The sequence below is a fragment of the Gadus chalcogrammus genome, chromosome 18 (genome assembly GCF_026213295.1).
Source record: "Gadus chalcogrammus isolate NIFS_2021 chromosome 18, NIFS_Gcha_1.0, whole genome shotgun sequence".
In the NCBI taxonomy this organism is placed as follows: domain Eukaryota; kingdom Metazoa; phylum Chordata; class Actinopteri; order Gadiformes; family Gadidae; genus Gadus; species Gadus chalcogrammus.
Window position 1 is genome coordinate 16060142 of NC_079429.1, and position 17931 is coordinate 16078072.

Below are 17931 nucleotides of genomic sequence, written 5' to 3' on the forward strand. Positions count from 1 at the left end.
ACGCGTCCAGTGTAGCCGGTTAATTAAAAATTTCCGCTTGGTGAACATTCTATTTTCGCACGGCAGAATTTCCGCGTCTGGTGTAGCCGTAGCGTCAGAGGCAGTCAATTCATAATTACATTCAGCTTTATTGTGATGCGTGTCAATCCACCTTCTCCCTACAGATGGTACAGAAAGGGAAATGGCCCATTTCAAAATGGGAATAACCCTGGTAGAGACGTAACCTTGGTGACCTCCGACCCCAGCTCTGGGCCTTAGTTGCAGAGGTCTGTCTCACAGCATGTGATCATAATAAGATTAGTCTGAGATTGCAACAGGTCGAATTCGAACCCCTTCATGCAACTTCTGAAGTAATTTACCTCTGATAGGAAGAAATATTACTGGGACGAAGGTAGACCGCATTGGCGCTCATGTTGTAGGATCCTCTGCCCGCAGTGTTTCCCCCAGGAACTGTCTTAGTCAAGGTGGTGTTTTGGGGGTATTTTGCCCCGGGCGAGACTCCCTCCTTCCGAGGGGGGGGGGGGGGAATCCCCCATTCCCCCATTCCCCCATTCCCCCCTTGTCCGTTCCAATTCGGAAGACGCAGAGGTGAACTATCCCCCGCGCCCACTTTCGATTTCATTCAAGAAGATTTATGGCGCGACTACTGTTGTAAACAGTATTACCAATGCATAGTTTATCTATATATTTTTTGTACCTGATGGAAGTATGTTTTCTTGTGCTACGAGATTTGTACTTTGTTAATGCATAATAAGATAAAGAAGAAGAAGAAGAAGAAAAAAAAGAATATAGGCCTATAGATATATTTTTTTTTTAAATACTTGGGTAGTCAAGGCGGGGCCCTAGTGTTATTAAGGCGGCCGCCTTAACCATACAGTGCTGGGGGTAACACTGCCTGCACGTCTCTACTGTGTTATGACAGCTTATACCTTTGCATCGTTTTTGCACCTCAGAGCTTCTCCTACAGATCAGGTATATTAGATATGAGTGGTTGGTATTCTTTAAGTGTGCCATTTAAATGGAGACGTTTGGGCTGTAGGCCTCGACTCACCAAAGCCGAAGGCCAACGCAAGCACCAGAACAACCGTTAAAGTCCTCATCTTTCTTCTCTCTCTGGACTGATCCTCTTGCTTGTCTAGATGAATTTGGGTTTGGATGATGGGACGGAAGTGTCTACCCCAGTATCATGACCGTATTTATGTAGTCGTCTGCAGGGCCGGAGTGGGACCCTTTCTCAGCCCGGGGGGTTTCCCGGTCCACCCGACTTGCCACTCCGGGCCTGGTTGTCTGATAACTTTGCGGGAATTTCCAATGGTGCAACATCAGGCTTGTGTTTACCGCGTACACACCTATTTCACCCAAACGTCCATTATTAATATGCAACAATTGTCTGTTAATAGTTGAACAGTGATGAAATAAATGACGTAGAAGGCCAAATATAATCAAAGATAATGAAAACACACATTTTGTATATATCTACCAAATGTCAAGGTCAAATCTATTTAGGATCTTGCTATATACAGATCGATGGATATTAGCCATCTTGTTTCTGTGCAGCATGGATGTTTTAAACACCCCGAAACACCTTTGACTTTAATGATTCAGAAATGGAAGATTCAGTTTGGTTGCTTTTAACAAACCGGGTTTATTATTGTTGATCATCATTTCATTATTTTAGGTACTTTACTCCCAGTCCAGCTTGAGTTTAATTAGGCGCCATTTCATGCTTGCATAGCTGAACCTGCCAGACCGTAAATGTAACTTTCACCCTTGGTGCCACAGCTCCCAAAACACTCTTCTGCAGCCGACCCAGGGCTCAAACCAGTCGAGGGAATCGCTATAGAGGGGATCCTTCCTGAAGTGATTGTCGATGCCACGTCCAATTGATTGGAATGGCTTCTGATCAAGAAGGCACTGCATGAATTGTTGAGAATTATGGCCTTTTGAATTATTACTGATCCTATAAACTCCACTTTCTCAGGAACCTGCCTAGTGAGACCGTTTCAAACCAAACTTACTTAAAACCATAATCCTCCCACTACATCGTCAATCAATATTTCTAGTGCTGTTCAACCTCCTTCAAAAGTCAAGCGGGTTGCTATAAACCTGACCTCGTTACCGATGGTAACGTGTTGACCCACAGCTGTGTTTACGCTTTTCTTCTTATTAAACTTTTCCTTAAACTTCCCGAACACTTTAACTGTTGCCGCTTTTCCCATGTGTCACTCCTTTCACTTCACTTCACTGGCCTTCTCCACCGGGTTTGTGACTTGGATACACTCTATATAAATAACTGGTCTCTATATAAAAACATAACACCCATTCAGATCCCTCTTGCTACACATTAGCATCACGGTGTGGCATCACGACAGACACAACAAACATTCCAAATCAATACTTGATACTTCAACACCAACTGCAAAGTGAACCGACAGCCAGGTAAACATGAACCACGCCATCTTGAAAGTGTCCCTCACCACGAACGTCCCCAGACGCGCGTTTATGCTTCTTCGATGGCGGGCGGTTTCCCGGACATGGTAGCTTCTTGAAGCATGTTCTCGAACGCAGCGGTGGCGGCGGCGGAGGAGGAGGAAGAGGAGGAGGAGGTGATGATGGCGGACTGCTTTGAGGAGGACGAGGTGCTCTTCTTCTGCATGGACCTGAAGGAGGTGGAGGAGGAGGTGGTGGTGGTGCTGCTGCTGCTGCTCTTCTTCTGGAGGGCCTTGTTCTTCTTGACGTGGAGGATCTCCATGGCGTCCATGTTGACGCCGTCGTGGATCTCCTCGCTGGTCTCCACGAGCTCTGAGCTCTGCTGCTGCTGCTGCTGCTGCTCCTCCTGCTCCATCATGCGCCTCTGGTGGTGGATCTGGTGGAGGTGGAGGAACGGTTCTTCATTTTTAACCACATCTATTTTTTGTATGCACCCATTAAATACCAAAGATCATTATATGGCAAATATATAAAACTTTCATGAATGTTGAAATTTGTTTCAAAAGTTCAAAGTTGCAATAGAAAACCACAACCAAATTTTGATACACGCGTCCTATGAAATATAAAAAATATAATTGTTAATCGTTTTTTTTGAGTTTTAAGAGTTTTTTGAGTGGTACTGCAAACCGTTAAATCTCTTATATCTAAGTGCTTTCGAGAATACACAAAAAGCTCCACATTACTGCCTGGCGTGCTAGGGCCGGGTATCCAGAATGTGTTAGCATTAGCATTAGCATTCGATTCTCCAAACCCCGGAGAAGCCGGTGAGTTCCTGGAGAAGCCGGTGAGTTCCCCGCTCACCATCATGAGCTGCTGGTACTGGGCGATGGCCTCGTCGGTGGTCACGCCCTCCGCCAGCCCCAGCTCCGCCGCCCGCCGGGCCAGCTCCGCCTTGTGGCAGCCTGGGGGGGTCCAGCCCACGCCCCTGCTCCAGTTCAGGTCCGCCTTGTAGTTCACCTGGGTGGTCAGAGGAGCCGGGGGGACAGGGGGAGTCAAGGGCCGTCCGGTCTTGAATTGAGCCCTAGGTCAAGAGGGCCTTATAGGGCGCACACTGTGGAGTGTGGACACTCAGGAGACGGAACCCAGAACCGGGGTGTAAAAGAATGTTCAGCCTCTGAGAGTGGTTTCCTGGTTTTGTGAGACGTGTCTGAGCACAGGCAAATGATAACGGCTAACGATTGGGCTAGCTAGGTGTCGCTCTGGCCAGAAACCGTGCTTTCGTAACCTGCCTTGTAGTAAGGGTTAATGCAGTGGGATCGAACCCAGAACCTTACATCTGGTACTCAAACACCGTTGAAACCCCACCATCCTATATATTATCTGGGTAGTTCTCTGGTGAAATGCATCAACTAACATTCATAGTTTCCTACGATACTCAAGTCACCGAAGTAAAGCTTCTTTTGATAATGAGGTTCTGAAATACCATACTTTAGGTTGGCTGCCGACCCCCCCAAGCTTTACAGACGTTTAAGCGCTGGAACCCCCAGTCGACAAAAAGGAACAGGAAAACCCCTGCAGACCCTCCAACCCAGCAGACCCTCCAACCTGGCAGACCCTCCCCCCCCCCCCGTACAGGTACAGGGCGGTGCTCACGTCGCTCTGCAGCTTGTAGGCCTGCTTGGCGTGCTGCAGGTTGAGCTGCTGGGGGTCACAGGTGTAGTCGTGCAGCCTCTGGCGGTAGGTCAGGTCGCTGGCCTGCGCCTGGCTCTTCTTGGCCTGCTGGAACTCGGGCTGGTCGGCGCCCATCTTGAAGCGGCCGCGCTCCTCCTTGGACTGCCGCTTGTACTCCAGGTTGCTCTGCAGCTTGCTGGCCGCCAGCGAGTGCACCATCTTGGGGTCGTCGGCCACGCTGAGCAGGCCCACCTGCTGGCCCTTCTCCCGCAGATGGGACTCTTTGTAGCTGAGCTGTGGGGGGACAGGGGGGGGGGACGGGGGGATACGGTGAGGGAATTTATCGGTTTGTTTTATTGTAAGCATTATTTTTCCCTTCACACAGACTTTAATTTGTGTGTGAAATTAGTTCTTTGTGACTTGCAGTGATTTATTTTCTTATGCCAAAAATTCGACTATCCTTTGGCTACGGGCTACTACGGTCTCTCCAGTTATAATTTTCATCTCTTTACTTTATCTAGCATTACGACGTTTGTTCTTTAGCTACTCCAATTGTTACTGATTGTGTTATTCTCATCCTCACTTCAAAAGTCTCTTTGGATGAAAGTGTTAAAGGTCCCATGACATGAAAATCTCAATTTATGAGGTTTTCTAACATAAATATGAGTTCCCCTAGCCTGCCTATGGTCCCCCAGTGGCTAAAACTTGCGTTTGGTGTAAAACGAGCACTAGCTGTTCTGCTCGCCTTTGAAAAAATGGAGGCTCAAGCGCGCTGATTTGGAAATCTGTGCTCATGACGTCATGAGGAATCTCAGCTCCTCCCCTTACTCTGCCTGGCCCGCCCAGAGACGTTGGCCCGCCAATGAGACTCGACCGTGCGAGCGCCACATGTGTGTGTGTGAATACACACACTGTAACGCAAGTGTTTCTTGTCGGTTCTTTGACGTGTCTTGTATTTCCACAACGAGACTGTCGTGGGGGTTATCTGAGCCATGGTTGAGAAGGAATTGGGGGAAAGGAACTTTGGTTTGACTCGCTGAATTACATGAACTGCGACATGCCGCCGGTTGCCGCGAGGCACCATCGCCCGGCAGCAGGCAGCCGGCAGCCGGCAGCAGGCAGCGTGCGGTTCAGTCGACTTCAGGTTGATGTGAAAGTGGAAGAACCAGAGACGTCGCAGAACCCGACAAAGTCGTTTGTGAGTCATAATATCGTCTGGAGGCGCACACAATATGTTATATGATATAGATATCTATGTATTATATGATATTATTTAGATATAGAGCTCCAGGACTGTAACGCAAGTGTTGTACACTTCCTTGTTATTTGGATAACCGTTCTGCTGTTGGTGTGATGGCGCATCACGTCGGACTCTCGTCTCTGGTATTTCTACAACGAGACTCGTATTGGGGGTTATCTCAGCCAAGGTTGAGAATGAATTGGGGGGAAGGAACTTTGGCTTTGACTCCCTCAAGACCATGAACCACGACAAGGAGGAGAAAGGGATCTTTGCCGGGCAGCGCTTATGCACCTCCGCCTCCGGCGGTGGTCCCTCAGCGGGGCTCAAGCGGGAGACATTCGCCGCCAACAATCCCTTTCTCCTCCATGTCGTGGTTCATGTTCTTGAGGGAGTCAAAGCCAAAGTTCCTTCCCCCCAATTCATTCATTCGTGTTATGCGCCATCACACCAACAGCAGAACGGTTATCCAAATAACAAGGAAGTGTACAACACTTGCGTTACAGTCCTGGAGCTCTATATCTAAATAATATCATATAATACATAGATATCTATATCATATAACATATTGTGTGCGCCTCCAGACGATATTATGAATCACAAACGACTTTGTCGGGTTCTGCGACGTCTCTGGTTCTTCCACTTTCACATCAACCTGAAGTCGACTGAACCGCAAGCTGCCTGCTGCCGGCTGCCCGCTGCCGGGCGATGGTGCCTCGCGGCAACCGGCGGCATGTCGCAGTTCATGTACTTCAGCGAGTCAAACCAAAGTTCCTTTCCCCCAATTCCTTCTCAACCATGGCTCAGATAACCCCCACGACAGTCTCGTTGTGGAAATACAAGACAAGTCAAAGAACCAACAAGAAACACTTGCGTTACAGTGTGTGTATTCACATTGATGTGGACGTTGAAGAACCAGGAACGTCGGAGAACCCAACGCGGTCGTTTGAGATTCATAATATCGGCTCACACAGCTTTTGGCCGTGATAATATATATTATATGATATAGATATCTGTGTAGGCTATATGATAATATTTAGATATAGAGCTCCAGGACTCCCGTGTGTTCTAGAATATTTACAGAACACGGCTAAAGGGTGTGCGCCTCGCCATTGCGATACATCCACTGTAAACAGAGCGCATGGTGGCTGGAAGCTGCTCAGGGCCACACCCCCACCCTCCTCCTTGACACGCCCACCGAAACAGCGCATTTGGGCGAAGCTCAATGTGCGACTGGCTCGGAGTGGCTGTAACTCTGCACCACGGCTGAATTTAGGGAACGTCTTTGAATACTGTGTTAGTTGCCCACTAATACCTATATTAAAGAATACATAAAATAGCATGTCATGGGACCTTTAAGAAAGTACACACCGTAACCCATATGGGGACCTCCTAGTTTCTCCTGTCCCTTTAGACTATTCAATGCCTGGGTTTAGTCACATCTTTTTGAGGTCAACATATTTGGTTTAAAAGTGTGTTTCTCTAAAGTCCTTAAGGTGTCCGGACTTACATCACTGGCGATCGCTGTGGAGGCTTTAGCGGTCTGGAAGGGGATGGCGTCCAACCTCAGGTCGTAGCCCACGGACATCCCCTGGTCTGCGGACGCCTTGTACGCTTTCTACACGGAGAGAGAGACCAAACGGGTCAGGACCAAAGCGGGAACACTGAGAAAAGTTTGACGCAATGTGATCAGATTTCAGAAATGACAAATTGGGACCCTTTTTTGTCCGTCGAAATATCTGACGCCATTATTTCTGAAGTAAAAATAGGAATTATTCCCTAATCTTACGTTGCTGATTTGCTGAGCGTTGAGTTTGGCTCTGAGGAAGTCGGGGTCGTCGCCGTGCAGGGTGTACTTATGCATATCGTCGTTCTTGCCGGACTTATACAGCCTCTGGAAAGAGCGTGGAGAGAGGGCTAGCATTAGCATTGTCCTAACAAGCTAGCAACATTCGCTTGCTGGCAAAGCTAAATTATTCATTAATTTCATTATCCTGAACTGTACTGAGTATAGTATAACATACAAATTGATAAATATACCGTAGTTAATTTGTAATTTTTACAATTTCATTCTTTAATACTTAGATTTAGGTTTGGGAACAACCACTCAAAGGTCACTAATTGGGTAGGAGGATTTTAACTGCCATTTAACTGCAAACTTATTCAATGGTGGAGCAAAACACAGCATGGTACTTTGACTTTGTGAACCTGGAGTCCTCCCCCCCCAGGTAAGACTAGTGGGGGTGATTTACCTCACTGCACTGCTGATAGCTGTTCTTAGCGTGGACCATGTCGGGAGAGTCCGTCACCGAGGTGAACTTCAGGCGGTCGGAAGGCTGACGATACTTTTTCTGCAAAACCACAAAGAAGAAGAGGTTCTGAAATCAAACCCACAACCTACAAGTAGGACATCGCACACCCAAACTGCAGCACACAGCACACCCTGAATGTGTCACTATCTTGTTAAAAGTTAATTTGCTAACCATTGTTCCTATTTTGGCGTTTTACCCCATGTTTAGTTTGGAAAGGTTTTGCAACTCTACTTACCTCTTCAATGTCCAATCAACACATTGCACTGCACTAACTCATTCGTAGTAGTTTTCTGTGAGCTGTTGCGGCCTGTCCGTATATATACTGTGCATATATATGTATATATATATATATGTATATACATATATATTTACAGGAGCTTTCAAACCTTTGGAATAAACTACTTACAATATGATAATTCAAAATGAATCAGTTGATATCTATAGCTTAAAAATCAGAATCCTCTTGCGACCCCCGTGTATGCATATCAGATGCCCCCATCCTGCCCCTGACTCCCCCATTCTCACCTCACTGAGCAGGTCTCCCGCCTTCTTGGCCGACTCCATCTGAGGGGCGCCCACGCCGTCCCAGGCCACGCCCTTCATGAAGCTCAGGTCTGACTTGTACTGGTTCTGGGGAGGAAACAGAGCACTGGGCTCATCACAGTGCGTCGGCGGGGCCTGGCACTGGGAGACCTCGCCTCGCTGCCCTTTCATGGTCGACCTCATCACATTTCAGGGTGAATTTGCACATACTAGGAACTGAATGTCAGTTCTGCAGAATAAACAAGGTAAACAATACCACTGTGCATTGATATTAAATATAAAATATGAAATATAAACAAAATCTAGGAAACGAATAATAAATTGTGCATGTGTGCATATAGTTAATAAACGTGCACGTTTTTGTTTTCTCTTCCTCATCTTTCCCGTCCCTATACTCCTTTCCTCTCCATCCCTTTCTCCTCTCCTCCTTCCCTGTCATCTCTCCTTTCTCTTCCCTCTTGCTGATTTCCTTTCCTTTCCCCTCACCCCTTCTCCTCTACATCCCTCTCCCCATCTTTGCTTGCTCCCCCCCCTTATTCTATCTCTGCTTCCCCCCTCCCTCCCCTCTCCACTATCTTTGTTTCCTCCCTCCCCCCCTCTCTTCCATCTCTGTTTCCTCCCTCCCCCCCTCTCCTCCATCTCTGTTTCCTCCCTTCCTCCCTCCCCCCTTTCTCCCAACCCTGCCCTCTCTCACCTGGCTCTCTTACCTCCTCCCTCCCTCCCTCCCTCCCTCCCCCCCTCCCTTACCTGGCTCTGCAGGTCGTAGGCCTTCTTGGCCCACTGGACCTTCATGTCGTCGGGCAGCACGGTGTAGTCGTGCAGCCGGGTCTTGTAGTCCTGGTCGCTGGCCAGGGCCTGTGCGTTCCTGGCCGTCACCAGGCCCATCATGTCCTGGTTCAGGTGGAACTTGCCGCTGTCTGTGCGCGCCTCCTTGCCGTACTCCTGGTTGCTGGCCAGCCGGCCAGCCTGCAGGCAGTGGACCAGGTAGGGGTCGTCCGTCACACTCTTGGCGCCGATGTGCTTGCCCTTGTCGAGCACGTGGTTGTGTTTGTACTGGATCTGTGTTGGGAGGGGAGCGATGGGTTAATAGGGCTCGCTCACAGTGCGACTAGTGGCAGGTGGAGCCATGATGCTATGTCCCAGAAGACGAGATTCAGCCCTATGCAATTCAGTTTAATTGTTAAACAAGTGGCTCTGAACACATCAGCAGATACCATGCAATAAATGTAATAAAGAATAATGTTTTGCGACTTGCATTTAGATCTGTATTGTTCAGTCCCAATATTAGCGCCATCTTGTTTTTAAGGACTAATTTCCCTCTTTCTTACACTTCAATCATTCTTGACCTCCAACATTGTCTTTCCTCACCCAACGTGTAGTGCATCATGTGCGAGCGCCCTGACGTCATCCCGTCCCAGCATGCATCATGTTTGTGATCCTCTTTGAGTGTGTGAGCTGTGAAGGCAGGGCGGGGGTCTTACGTCGCTGGCGATGCCCGTGGAGGTCTTGGCGGCCTGGAAGGGGATGTCCTGCATGGTCAGCCTGTAGCCCTGGGCCCTCAGCGTGTGCCACGACTCCTTGTACTTGATCTGCAAAACCACGCGGTTACAGACGGTTATACTAGTAGCCTTAGTAGATGTTAGAAGAAAAATATAAATTGTAACTATAATTATATACAAATGATACAAACCCTGTTTTTATAATAACTACTCAATTGAAAAGGAACTGTATACATTCTCCTTGGACCTAGAGATACCTTCCGTCTTCTCTCCAATTGAAAGGTGTTAAGATAGAAGACTGATACTGAGGCAAATATATGCAAACTTTAGCATGCTAAGTTGGTAACCTTGCTACCTGTATCTTCCCATGATCATGCTGAATTATTGAAAAAATGAATTATTATTAATCAATAGACAATACATTGTGATCTATAAGTACATATACATGTACTCATGTGGTATTGAGGAGTGATGTTTTGTTGTATATGACGTGGGGTGTTGTACATACGTCGCTAAAGTTCGCCGCGTTGATCTTAGCCTGGGTGATTTCAGGTCTCTCGTTGGTGAGGGTGTAGTTGTGGCGGTTGTTTGCTCCTTGCACTTTGTACAACCGCTTTACGACAGGAAATTAAATGAAAATGAACCATTTTCAATAAAAAAAAATTGAGAAAGCAAATAGATATTGTGTACACGTTTCAAATTGCTAGAATGAATGAATGTTGTTTTTGTTCCCAACTTCCATTTTCCAAGGATTAACTATTTTCTAATGGAGATACTCTTTGTGACTGGCTTACCTCGTTAGCCACCTGTCCACTGAGTTTGGCGTGGAGGATGTCGGGGGAGTCCGCCACTGACGTGTGTTTGAAGTGGTACGGCTGCTGTCTGTACTTTCTCTGTAAGCGGTAAAAACAAGAGGTGAGTTGAAGCATTCGCTAAATCATCGGCTACATTACATATTTTGTTTTTCTTAGGTTGTATCTTTTATCTTTTGTGTATGTATGTGTATTTATGTTGTATGTATATGTATATATATATATATATATATATATATATATATATATATATGTATATGTGTGTGTGTGTGTATGTATATGGATATATATGGATATGGATATATATATGTTATATTTTATATTATATTTTATTCTTAATATTTATGTATATCTGAGGTTCGTGACAAAAATAATTTCCCTCTGGGATTATTAAAGTATTTATCTATCTATCTATCTATCTATCTATCTATCTATCTATCTATCTATCTATCTATCTATCTATCTATCTATCTATCTATCTATCTATCTATCTATCTATCTATCTACCTATCTATCTATCTATCTATCTATCTATCTATCTATCTATCTATCTACATATATCAACTTCTTAAAGCCTCAGAAATGCTAATATTTGATGATGTTCTGCTACAGTGAGGCTGGATGGAGGTGAAGCAGAAGGCAGTGTAGAGGGGTCAGTGTCCTACATCACTGATGAGTTCAGAGGCCTTCTTGGAGCCTTCGATCCCCAGCGCCCCGGTGGCGATCCACGCCGCCCCCCGCAGGTAGTTGAGGTCCGCCCGGTACACTTTCTGTATCGAAAACACACACCATCATCTCTCCAGCTGTCTCAACCCTCCGTACATCCGTCTCATCCATTAAGCCAGTTTAGGTCTTTATTCTGCATTATGTATCTTTAAATTTGTCCATCCTCTTTCTATATTTTGCATCTATCAATTGATCAATGTTTCTATATTCCATCTGTCTGTCCGTCCATCTGTCATTCACACATCTGGTTGTCTCCCCCATCCCTCCATCTCTCGACCCCCCACCTATCCATCTATATATCTATTAGTTTTAGCCTTATTCTCTCTATGTGTACATCAATCTATCTCCATCCATCTGATTCGTCTGTCTATCATCTACCCATGGGTCTATCCACCGTCTGCCTGTCCATCCATCCAGCCAACCATCCATCCATCCAGCCACCCATCCATCCCTCTGGTTAAATGGCCCTGCGGACCGTCTCCCTTGGTTACATCGCTGTGCAGGGCGTAGGCCTTCCTGGCGGCCTGGGTCTGGACGTCGTCGGCCAGGGAGGTGTAGTTGTGCAGGGTCAGCCGGTAGTCCTGTTCGCTGGCCAGCGCCTGGGCCTTCTTGGCGTGGGCCACCTCCAGCATGTCCATGGAGAGGTGGTACTGGGACAGCCCCTTGGTGGACTTCTGCTTGTACTTGATCTGCACCAGTGATGCAGCAGAGGGAGGTTGGAGGGGAATAAAGGGGCATCATCAGCAGTGAGGGTACAAGGGTGCTTAACATTTGATATTGAGTACCCAAATGTTCATTTTTGGAACATATTGGGTATTTTAATCTATTTCTTTGACAACAAATACAATGTTACTAATGCAAACATTCAAAGCTGTATATCATTAGCATCGGGTATTAATCACATGCTTTTCAATTTTACGTTAAAATGCCATCATTAAAATAAAACGTGGAAAGAAAATTGTAAATATTAAGTCAAAATTTGTTGAGCCCATATTGAATCATTTTTCATATTATCAACAAGCAGTTTGGAGTACCTAGCAAAGCGCTTACATAAATCCAATGTATGATTATTATTATAATGTATGATATATTATCATTAAAATGACAGTGGACTTACATCGCTCTGCAGCTTGCCGGACTGGACTGAGTGAGAGAGGTTCAGATCATCCTCGAGGCCCTTCAGACCGATCATCTTCCCCTTGGTCTTCTCAAACTGCTCCTTGTACTTTTGCTGCAGAGAGAAACCGTGGACCGTCAAGAGGATTCCGGCTGGTGCTTGTTTTTTTGTGGACCGGTGTGCGATGCACAATGGGGCAGGAAAGTGTTGTAGTGGCTAGGGTGTTCAGACACCACTGGGTTCTGCAGCCTGCCTGTACACACCCTTCCACAGGTAGATGCCCTAGCCCCTAAACGCTGAGCATGTTTCTGGATTCTGAGTCACTTTGGATAGACACGACCTGTATTAAATGACTTAGTAGTAAAACTACAATAAAGGTGATGAGGGCTACACTATAGGTTTCATAAAGCTGATAGAAATGCCCAAAGTTGAATGATAAAAGATTTCTAAAATATGTTTCTAATGTGTTGATAAGGCTTGTTGGGAGAACCATTGAGAAACCACTGAGAACTCAGAACTGGTTAGAGTACCGTAGGCCTTGGTTAAAGGAACTTCATATTCGCTTCGTATGAACAGGGACCAAAGGGTGGCGGTTTGTACGGAGAGACTCACGTCACTGAGGATGTCTCCAGATGCCTTGGCGGACTGGAAGGAAATGGCGTCCAGGCGCAACTTGTAGCCACCGTCGCGCACCTTGTTCCACGACTCCTTGTATTTGCTCTGCATTTGAATGAACACACAAAGGGATAGCTCTAGCATGGCTGTTGTTGGATGGATGAATTGATAGACACGTAGACGGATGGATGGGTAGTAAGGTTGAAGAATTGATGGATGTCTATCCATACATTTTCCAACCATACTACTCGTCCATCCACCACACCATCTACCTGTCAAACTTCACTGATGTATGGAGAGGTTGAAAGCAAGTCATATTGGTAAAGGTGTGAATGTGGGTCTCACCTCGCTGATGTTCTGTGCGTTGATCTTGGCCTGGATGTGCTCTGGAAGTTCTCCGCTAAGTGTGTAGTTGTGCTTCAGTCTTTCAGCCTTCTGCCGGTACAGCCTCTGTTAGGAGCCAAACATACCAACACATGACCAACCAAAACCACTAGCTTCCTAAACAACAATTTACTATCTTTCTAACTTTTAAAAGCAGGATAATATCACCACATTACTTGACCACAAGAGGGCGGCAGACATATAAGATTGGTTTATGACTAAAGGTATTCTAGGCTTTTGAGCATATTCTTTAGGACTGTGTGCCGCAAATTAAAGAACCCAGAGAATAGAAAGTTGGTTGAACTCACGTCCACAGACAGTATGTTGCTGGCTTTGGCCTGAACCATCTCTGGCGTGTCCTTCACACTGGTGTACTTCAGGGAACTCACATCCTGCCGGTACTTGTTCTGAAGAAAATCACATGATATTGTTATTAACATTTATATTGATTGGGATGTGCGGAAGGGGTGTTCAGCATAAATCATTTTTTTCTCAAAATGTTCAAAAGAACCATCTACTGTAGGCTCAATCAACCCATGGATTTTAGTCTATCTAATTTACTTTGGCCTGTTTAAATAAGGCAGGCAGATTTTAGTTTGGACAAAAATGAAAGAAGTAACAGTGCACAAATAATTGAACCTATTACATAACCAGTGTTAATCACTACCAAGTAAAACTTTAACAGGAAAGCCTCTAAGGACTAATAGCTTGTCTGATTGCTAAAAAAAGCCGTCTTGCCCCTTTGGTATCTTGTTACAGCCACTGACACGAAGCGCTGTGTTGCTAAACTAGCTTCCCGAGACCAGTGGTGAAATGCTAGCTCTTGAAATACCATATGACTGAAGCTCTTCACCTAGAAAGCCTTTATACCAGTGGCATCTCGTCAAAGGGGGTACACAATAATGCTTATGGACTCATATGACCATTTAAATCTCAGATGACATTTATCTGAAGGTTCAGATCCTACTAGATCCCCACTATAGCACCTGTCGTTGTGTGTATTTATATATATGACTCCTGTGTGAGTCATGTTTTCTTTATCTTAATCTGTGAAACTATGTTGCAAAACCAGGTAAACCTAGTACAGATAGCTGGGTAATCAGGATGAGAAGTTACCTCGCTGGCCATGTCGCAAGCCTTCTTGGCCTGCTGGACATCCAGGGAGCCAGCCGTCTCCCAGCCCACCCCTTTCATCCAGTTCAGGTCCGACCGGTACTGTTTCTGCACCACAAGCACATAAAAGCATTGAATGCATACAGCATACAAATGTATTGCAAAAAATTGAATAGCACAAAAGTGCACAGCTTGGTATGGTGCAGCAAACCATACAATTGCAAAGTATTGCAATGAAAGCTTAGGGCTACAATAGGATTCATTCAAACATTATTGTTATTATATTGTTTTACAACAATTATGAATTGACAGGGTGAAGCATTTTCAGGGTAATCTACTGCTTTGTTTGAATACAGTACAATATTGAATTTCTGTGCAACACAAACACTATCATTCTGTTTTCTTTAAGCCTTCTAAGCTCATGCCAAACTAGTTACTTTTGTGCAGCATAAGCAGTGTATCTTGCACAACTCTGTTGATTGTAAGCCTTTTTGACCATGCAATGTTCAGGTCCATCGGGAGAATAGTCTAGTGTATTTTGTATTCCAGTGATTTTATCAATATATACTTTGTGGGACTTCATCTCTTTTGTTTGGTGAAACTCAAACAACATAACATACCTCACTATGTTGATCATAAGCCTTTTTAGCCCACGCGACATTCATGTCCGTCGGGAGAGTTGTGTATTCATGGAGGACAGTCCTGTAGTTGAGGTCGGTCGCAAGGCCCTGGGCCTTCTTGGCCTGACTGATATTCATCATGTCCAAAGAAACACTGTGGGAATAATTATCTATAAATAAATAGTTAAACGGTACGCAGCACAGAATCAGATTGATGAAGGTACATCCCAGAGGATTCTCTATGTTTTTTTACTTGGATTTTGCTGGATGTTTGCTGAATTTGACCCCATCTGCTACTAATGAAATACCTCATAAAATGCACAGTAATTTGCTTTGGAATTAAGCTTTTATTTTGCACTCTTATTTTGAAAGCAACATGCTACCTGTAGTTGGTCTTGGAGTCCACAAAGTCCTTCTTGTAATGGATGTCACTCTGTAGCTTGGTGGCCTGGGCCGAGTGGGCCATCTGGGAGTCATCAGACGACGACTTGATGCCGATCACCTTGCCCTTATTCTTTTCATACTTCTCCTTGTATTTCACCTGCACAGGAAGAGATTGTACTTATATATTACATGAGAAGACCAAAAACCCCATCACAGTACCTACTCTCGATCAAGAAGACCAACACTTTAAATTCCATAGGAAGCCCAGAAATTGTAAAGAAAGCAATTTCTGAAACGGTCACACTCGGCTCGTTTCTAACTCAGGAGTACTGCTTCTTACGCGTGTTGTTAAAAAACGTAGTACTGCAACATCAACTCCTTTTCCATGAAAAAGTAGGACCACTGTTGACAGAGCAGGACCAATGGAGAATGCAGATCCCAGACAAATGACCTCAATGCTCCCGGGTTTTTCTGCAGAAGCCGAGGTGATACTGCGATTTGAAGCAGCACTCTTTTATATTACAAATGTCCCCTGTTTCAGCTCGAATTTAAACACTTTGAGACTCAATCGTGTTTTGGGCTGATAGTAATAGGAAGGAGGGGGGGGGGGGGTTATCACCATAGTTACAACCCACACCAACTTTGTAATTATTTTAAAGGAGCCTGGCAAAACATAAGATTTAACTTCTGTTTGCGCCAATTACAGTCTTATGTTAGAAACAGTGACAAAATGGCATAGATCACTTTGTTGACGATCATAAAATACATATTAACACGTTTAAAACCCCAAAATCCATCTGAATATCTTCAGATATCTTAATATGTGTAAAGGAGGTTGAGTGCTGTGCTGCTGTGCTGCGGTGCTGCTCCAGAGGTCCTTACGTCGCTGGCCAGGTCTCTCTTGGCCTTGGCGGTGAGGAAGGAGAGGGCGTCCAGACGCAGTTCAAATCCCTTCTCCCTCTGCTCCTCCCAGCGGCTTTTATACACTTTCTACAAATATGCAAAGAAGGAAAAAAGTATTGAGTTTGACAGGTTATTAACAAAAACGATCAAATCACAAGGAGCTCAGAGATACCAGAGGATACGTTTGTAAGAAATATAGTTGGGCTCTATAACCAGTGAAAATGTAAAAGAGATACATTGATTTTGACATAGATACATTTATGAAAGTGTCATTTATTTCAAAATTAGTAGTAATATATTGTAAACAGACATCCAATCAGTAGTGGAATGACCCAGTGTGCTCAGAGATTATACAATCTTTTGTTTTTTCTATTCCCACAGATTTCCCAATTAATCTAATTTGAACCTCAAATACCTGGACAGTCTGTATTTCCCAAAACAGCAGATCTGTTATTGAATTAGAATTTATAATAGTTAAAACTGCTCAGCTCTCTGGGAGCAATAGTTCTGACAAAAAAGGCGAGGGTTAGAAACCTTGTCATATCTGGTTTGTCGTTGGCGTTTTCCGGTTACTCAAAGGACTTATGCAGTCTTTGTGCAGAGCGAGCCTGTCCCTCACAATAGTTATACCTTAATACGTGATGAAAGCTCTGTGGGGAGACCTTACCGAACTCAGGAGGTTGGCGTTGGCCTTGGCCTGTTTGAAGAGCGGCTCTTCGTTGGTCATGGTGTACTGGTGCATGGTCTGCTCTGTGTCGGCCTTGTACGCCAGCTACAGTGACAGGGACGGATCAGTCAAGGGTGTGGTCGGGGATAACATCGAGCAAACGTCCTTAATAAAGTGCTTCCGTGCAAAATGGTAATATAAAGAGTTTAAACGGGAGGGAAAACAACAAAACAAGAACAAAGAAAATAGTTACAAACTTTAAGCTTTTTACTCAGCGTCTGACTAATCTCGTTTCAGGGCGGTCTCGTCTCTGGGGAGCATGTCTTTGATTTGCGAGACAGAGCGAGAGATCTATGTTTCTGTTGCATGTTTGGGATATTTCTTTGTCAATAAGAATTCCTGTTTTCTATTTCTTGTCCTATAGACGGCTAAATTAACTTAATGTTAATTTACGTGCACAGCTCACATGAAATAAGAGATCAGAAATTGCGTCTCGGTAGAGGATCAAAAGCTGGCCGGATGTGGCCGATGATACTCAGCAGCACCCTCTCCTGTCTGAGTGAGAGGTGAAAGGTCATCATGGCCTTACGTTGCTCTGGAGCTCCTGGCTCTTTTGCGCGTGTTTGATGGTGATGTCATCGGCAGCCTGAGTGTACCGGATGCTGTCCACCTTCTGCCGGTACTTGGTCTGCAAATGAAAAAACGCATACAAACAAGTTCAGTTTCTTATTGACTAAGTATTAAATAACAGTTAAGGGCTGGATAAGGGGATCTTGCCCCTTACACTTGCACCTTGGAGATTGAACCGAGAACCTTTCGGGTTGGAGTCTAACAACTGATAGCCACTGCTTAAAGGCAGGCAGGCAGACGGACAGCTAGACGGACGGACAGACTGATG

General features: G+C 45.2%; 1 protein-coding gene across 2 annotated transcripts in view; it reads right to left on the reverse strand.

Annotated features, from left to right (window-relative positions):
* Window positions 1-1574: 1574 nt before the first annotated feature.
* Window positions 1575-17931, reverse strand: part of nrap (nebulin-related anchoring protein) — a 30966-nt gene continuing 14609 nt past the window's right edge. The window contains exons 21-43 of one of the 2 annotated variants that reach the window (XM_056576802.1): window positions 17623-17721; window positions 17034-17138; window positions 16346-16453; window positions 15463-15620; window positions 15080-15233; window positions 14463-14567; window positions 13655-13753; window positions 13308-13412; window positions 12960-13067; window positions 12348-12461; window positions 11722-11919; window positions 11170-11274; window positions 10487-10585; window positions 10201-10305; window positions 9675-9782; window positions 8941-9252; window positions 8176-8280; window positions 7591-7689; window positions 7128-7232; window positions 6849-6956; window positions 4084-4395; window positions 3292-3447; window positions 1575-2866 (exon numbers count right to left, since the gene is read on the reverse strand). In XM_056576802.1, coding sequence (XP_056432777.1) covers window positions 2501-2866; window positions 3292-3447; window positions 4084-4395; window positions 6849-6956; window positions 7128-7232; window positions 7591-7689; window positions 8176-8280; window positions 8941-9252; window positions 9675-9782; window positions 10201-10305; window positions 10487-10585; window positions 11170-11274; window positions 11722-11919; window positions 12348-12461; window positions 12960-13067; window positions 13308-13412; window positions 13655-13753; window positions 14463-14567; window positions 15080-15233; window positions 15463-15620; window positions 16346-16453; window positions 17034-17138; window positions 17623-17721 — 3333 coding nt within the window. In that variant the 3' untranslated portion in view covers window positions 1575-2500. The remainder of the gene's footprint in view (window positions 2867-3291; window positions 3448-4083; window positions 4396-6848; window positions 6957-7127; window positions 7233-7590; window positions 7690-8175; window positions 8281-8940; window positions 9253-9674; window positions 9783-10200; window positions 10306-10486; window positions 10586-11169; window positions 11275-11721; window positions 11920-12347; window positions 12462-12959; window positions 13068-13307; window positions 13413-13654; window positions 13754-14462; window positions 14568-15079; window positions 15234-15462; window positions 15621-16345; window positions 16454-17033; window positions 17139-17622; window positions 17722-17931) is intronic. The other variant, XM_056576801.1, reaches the window with a different exon arrangement.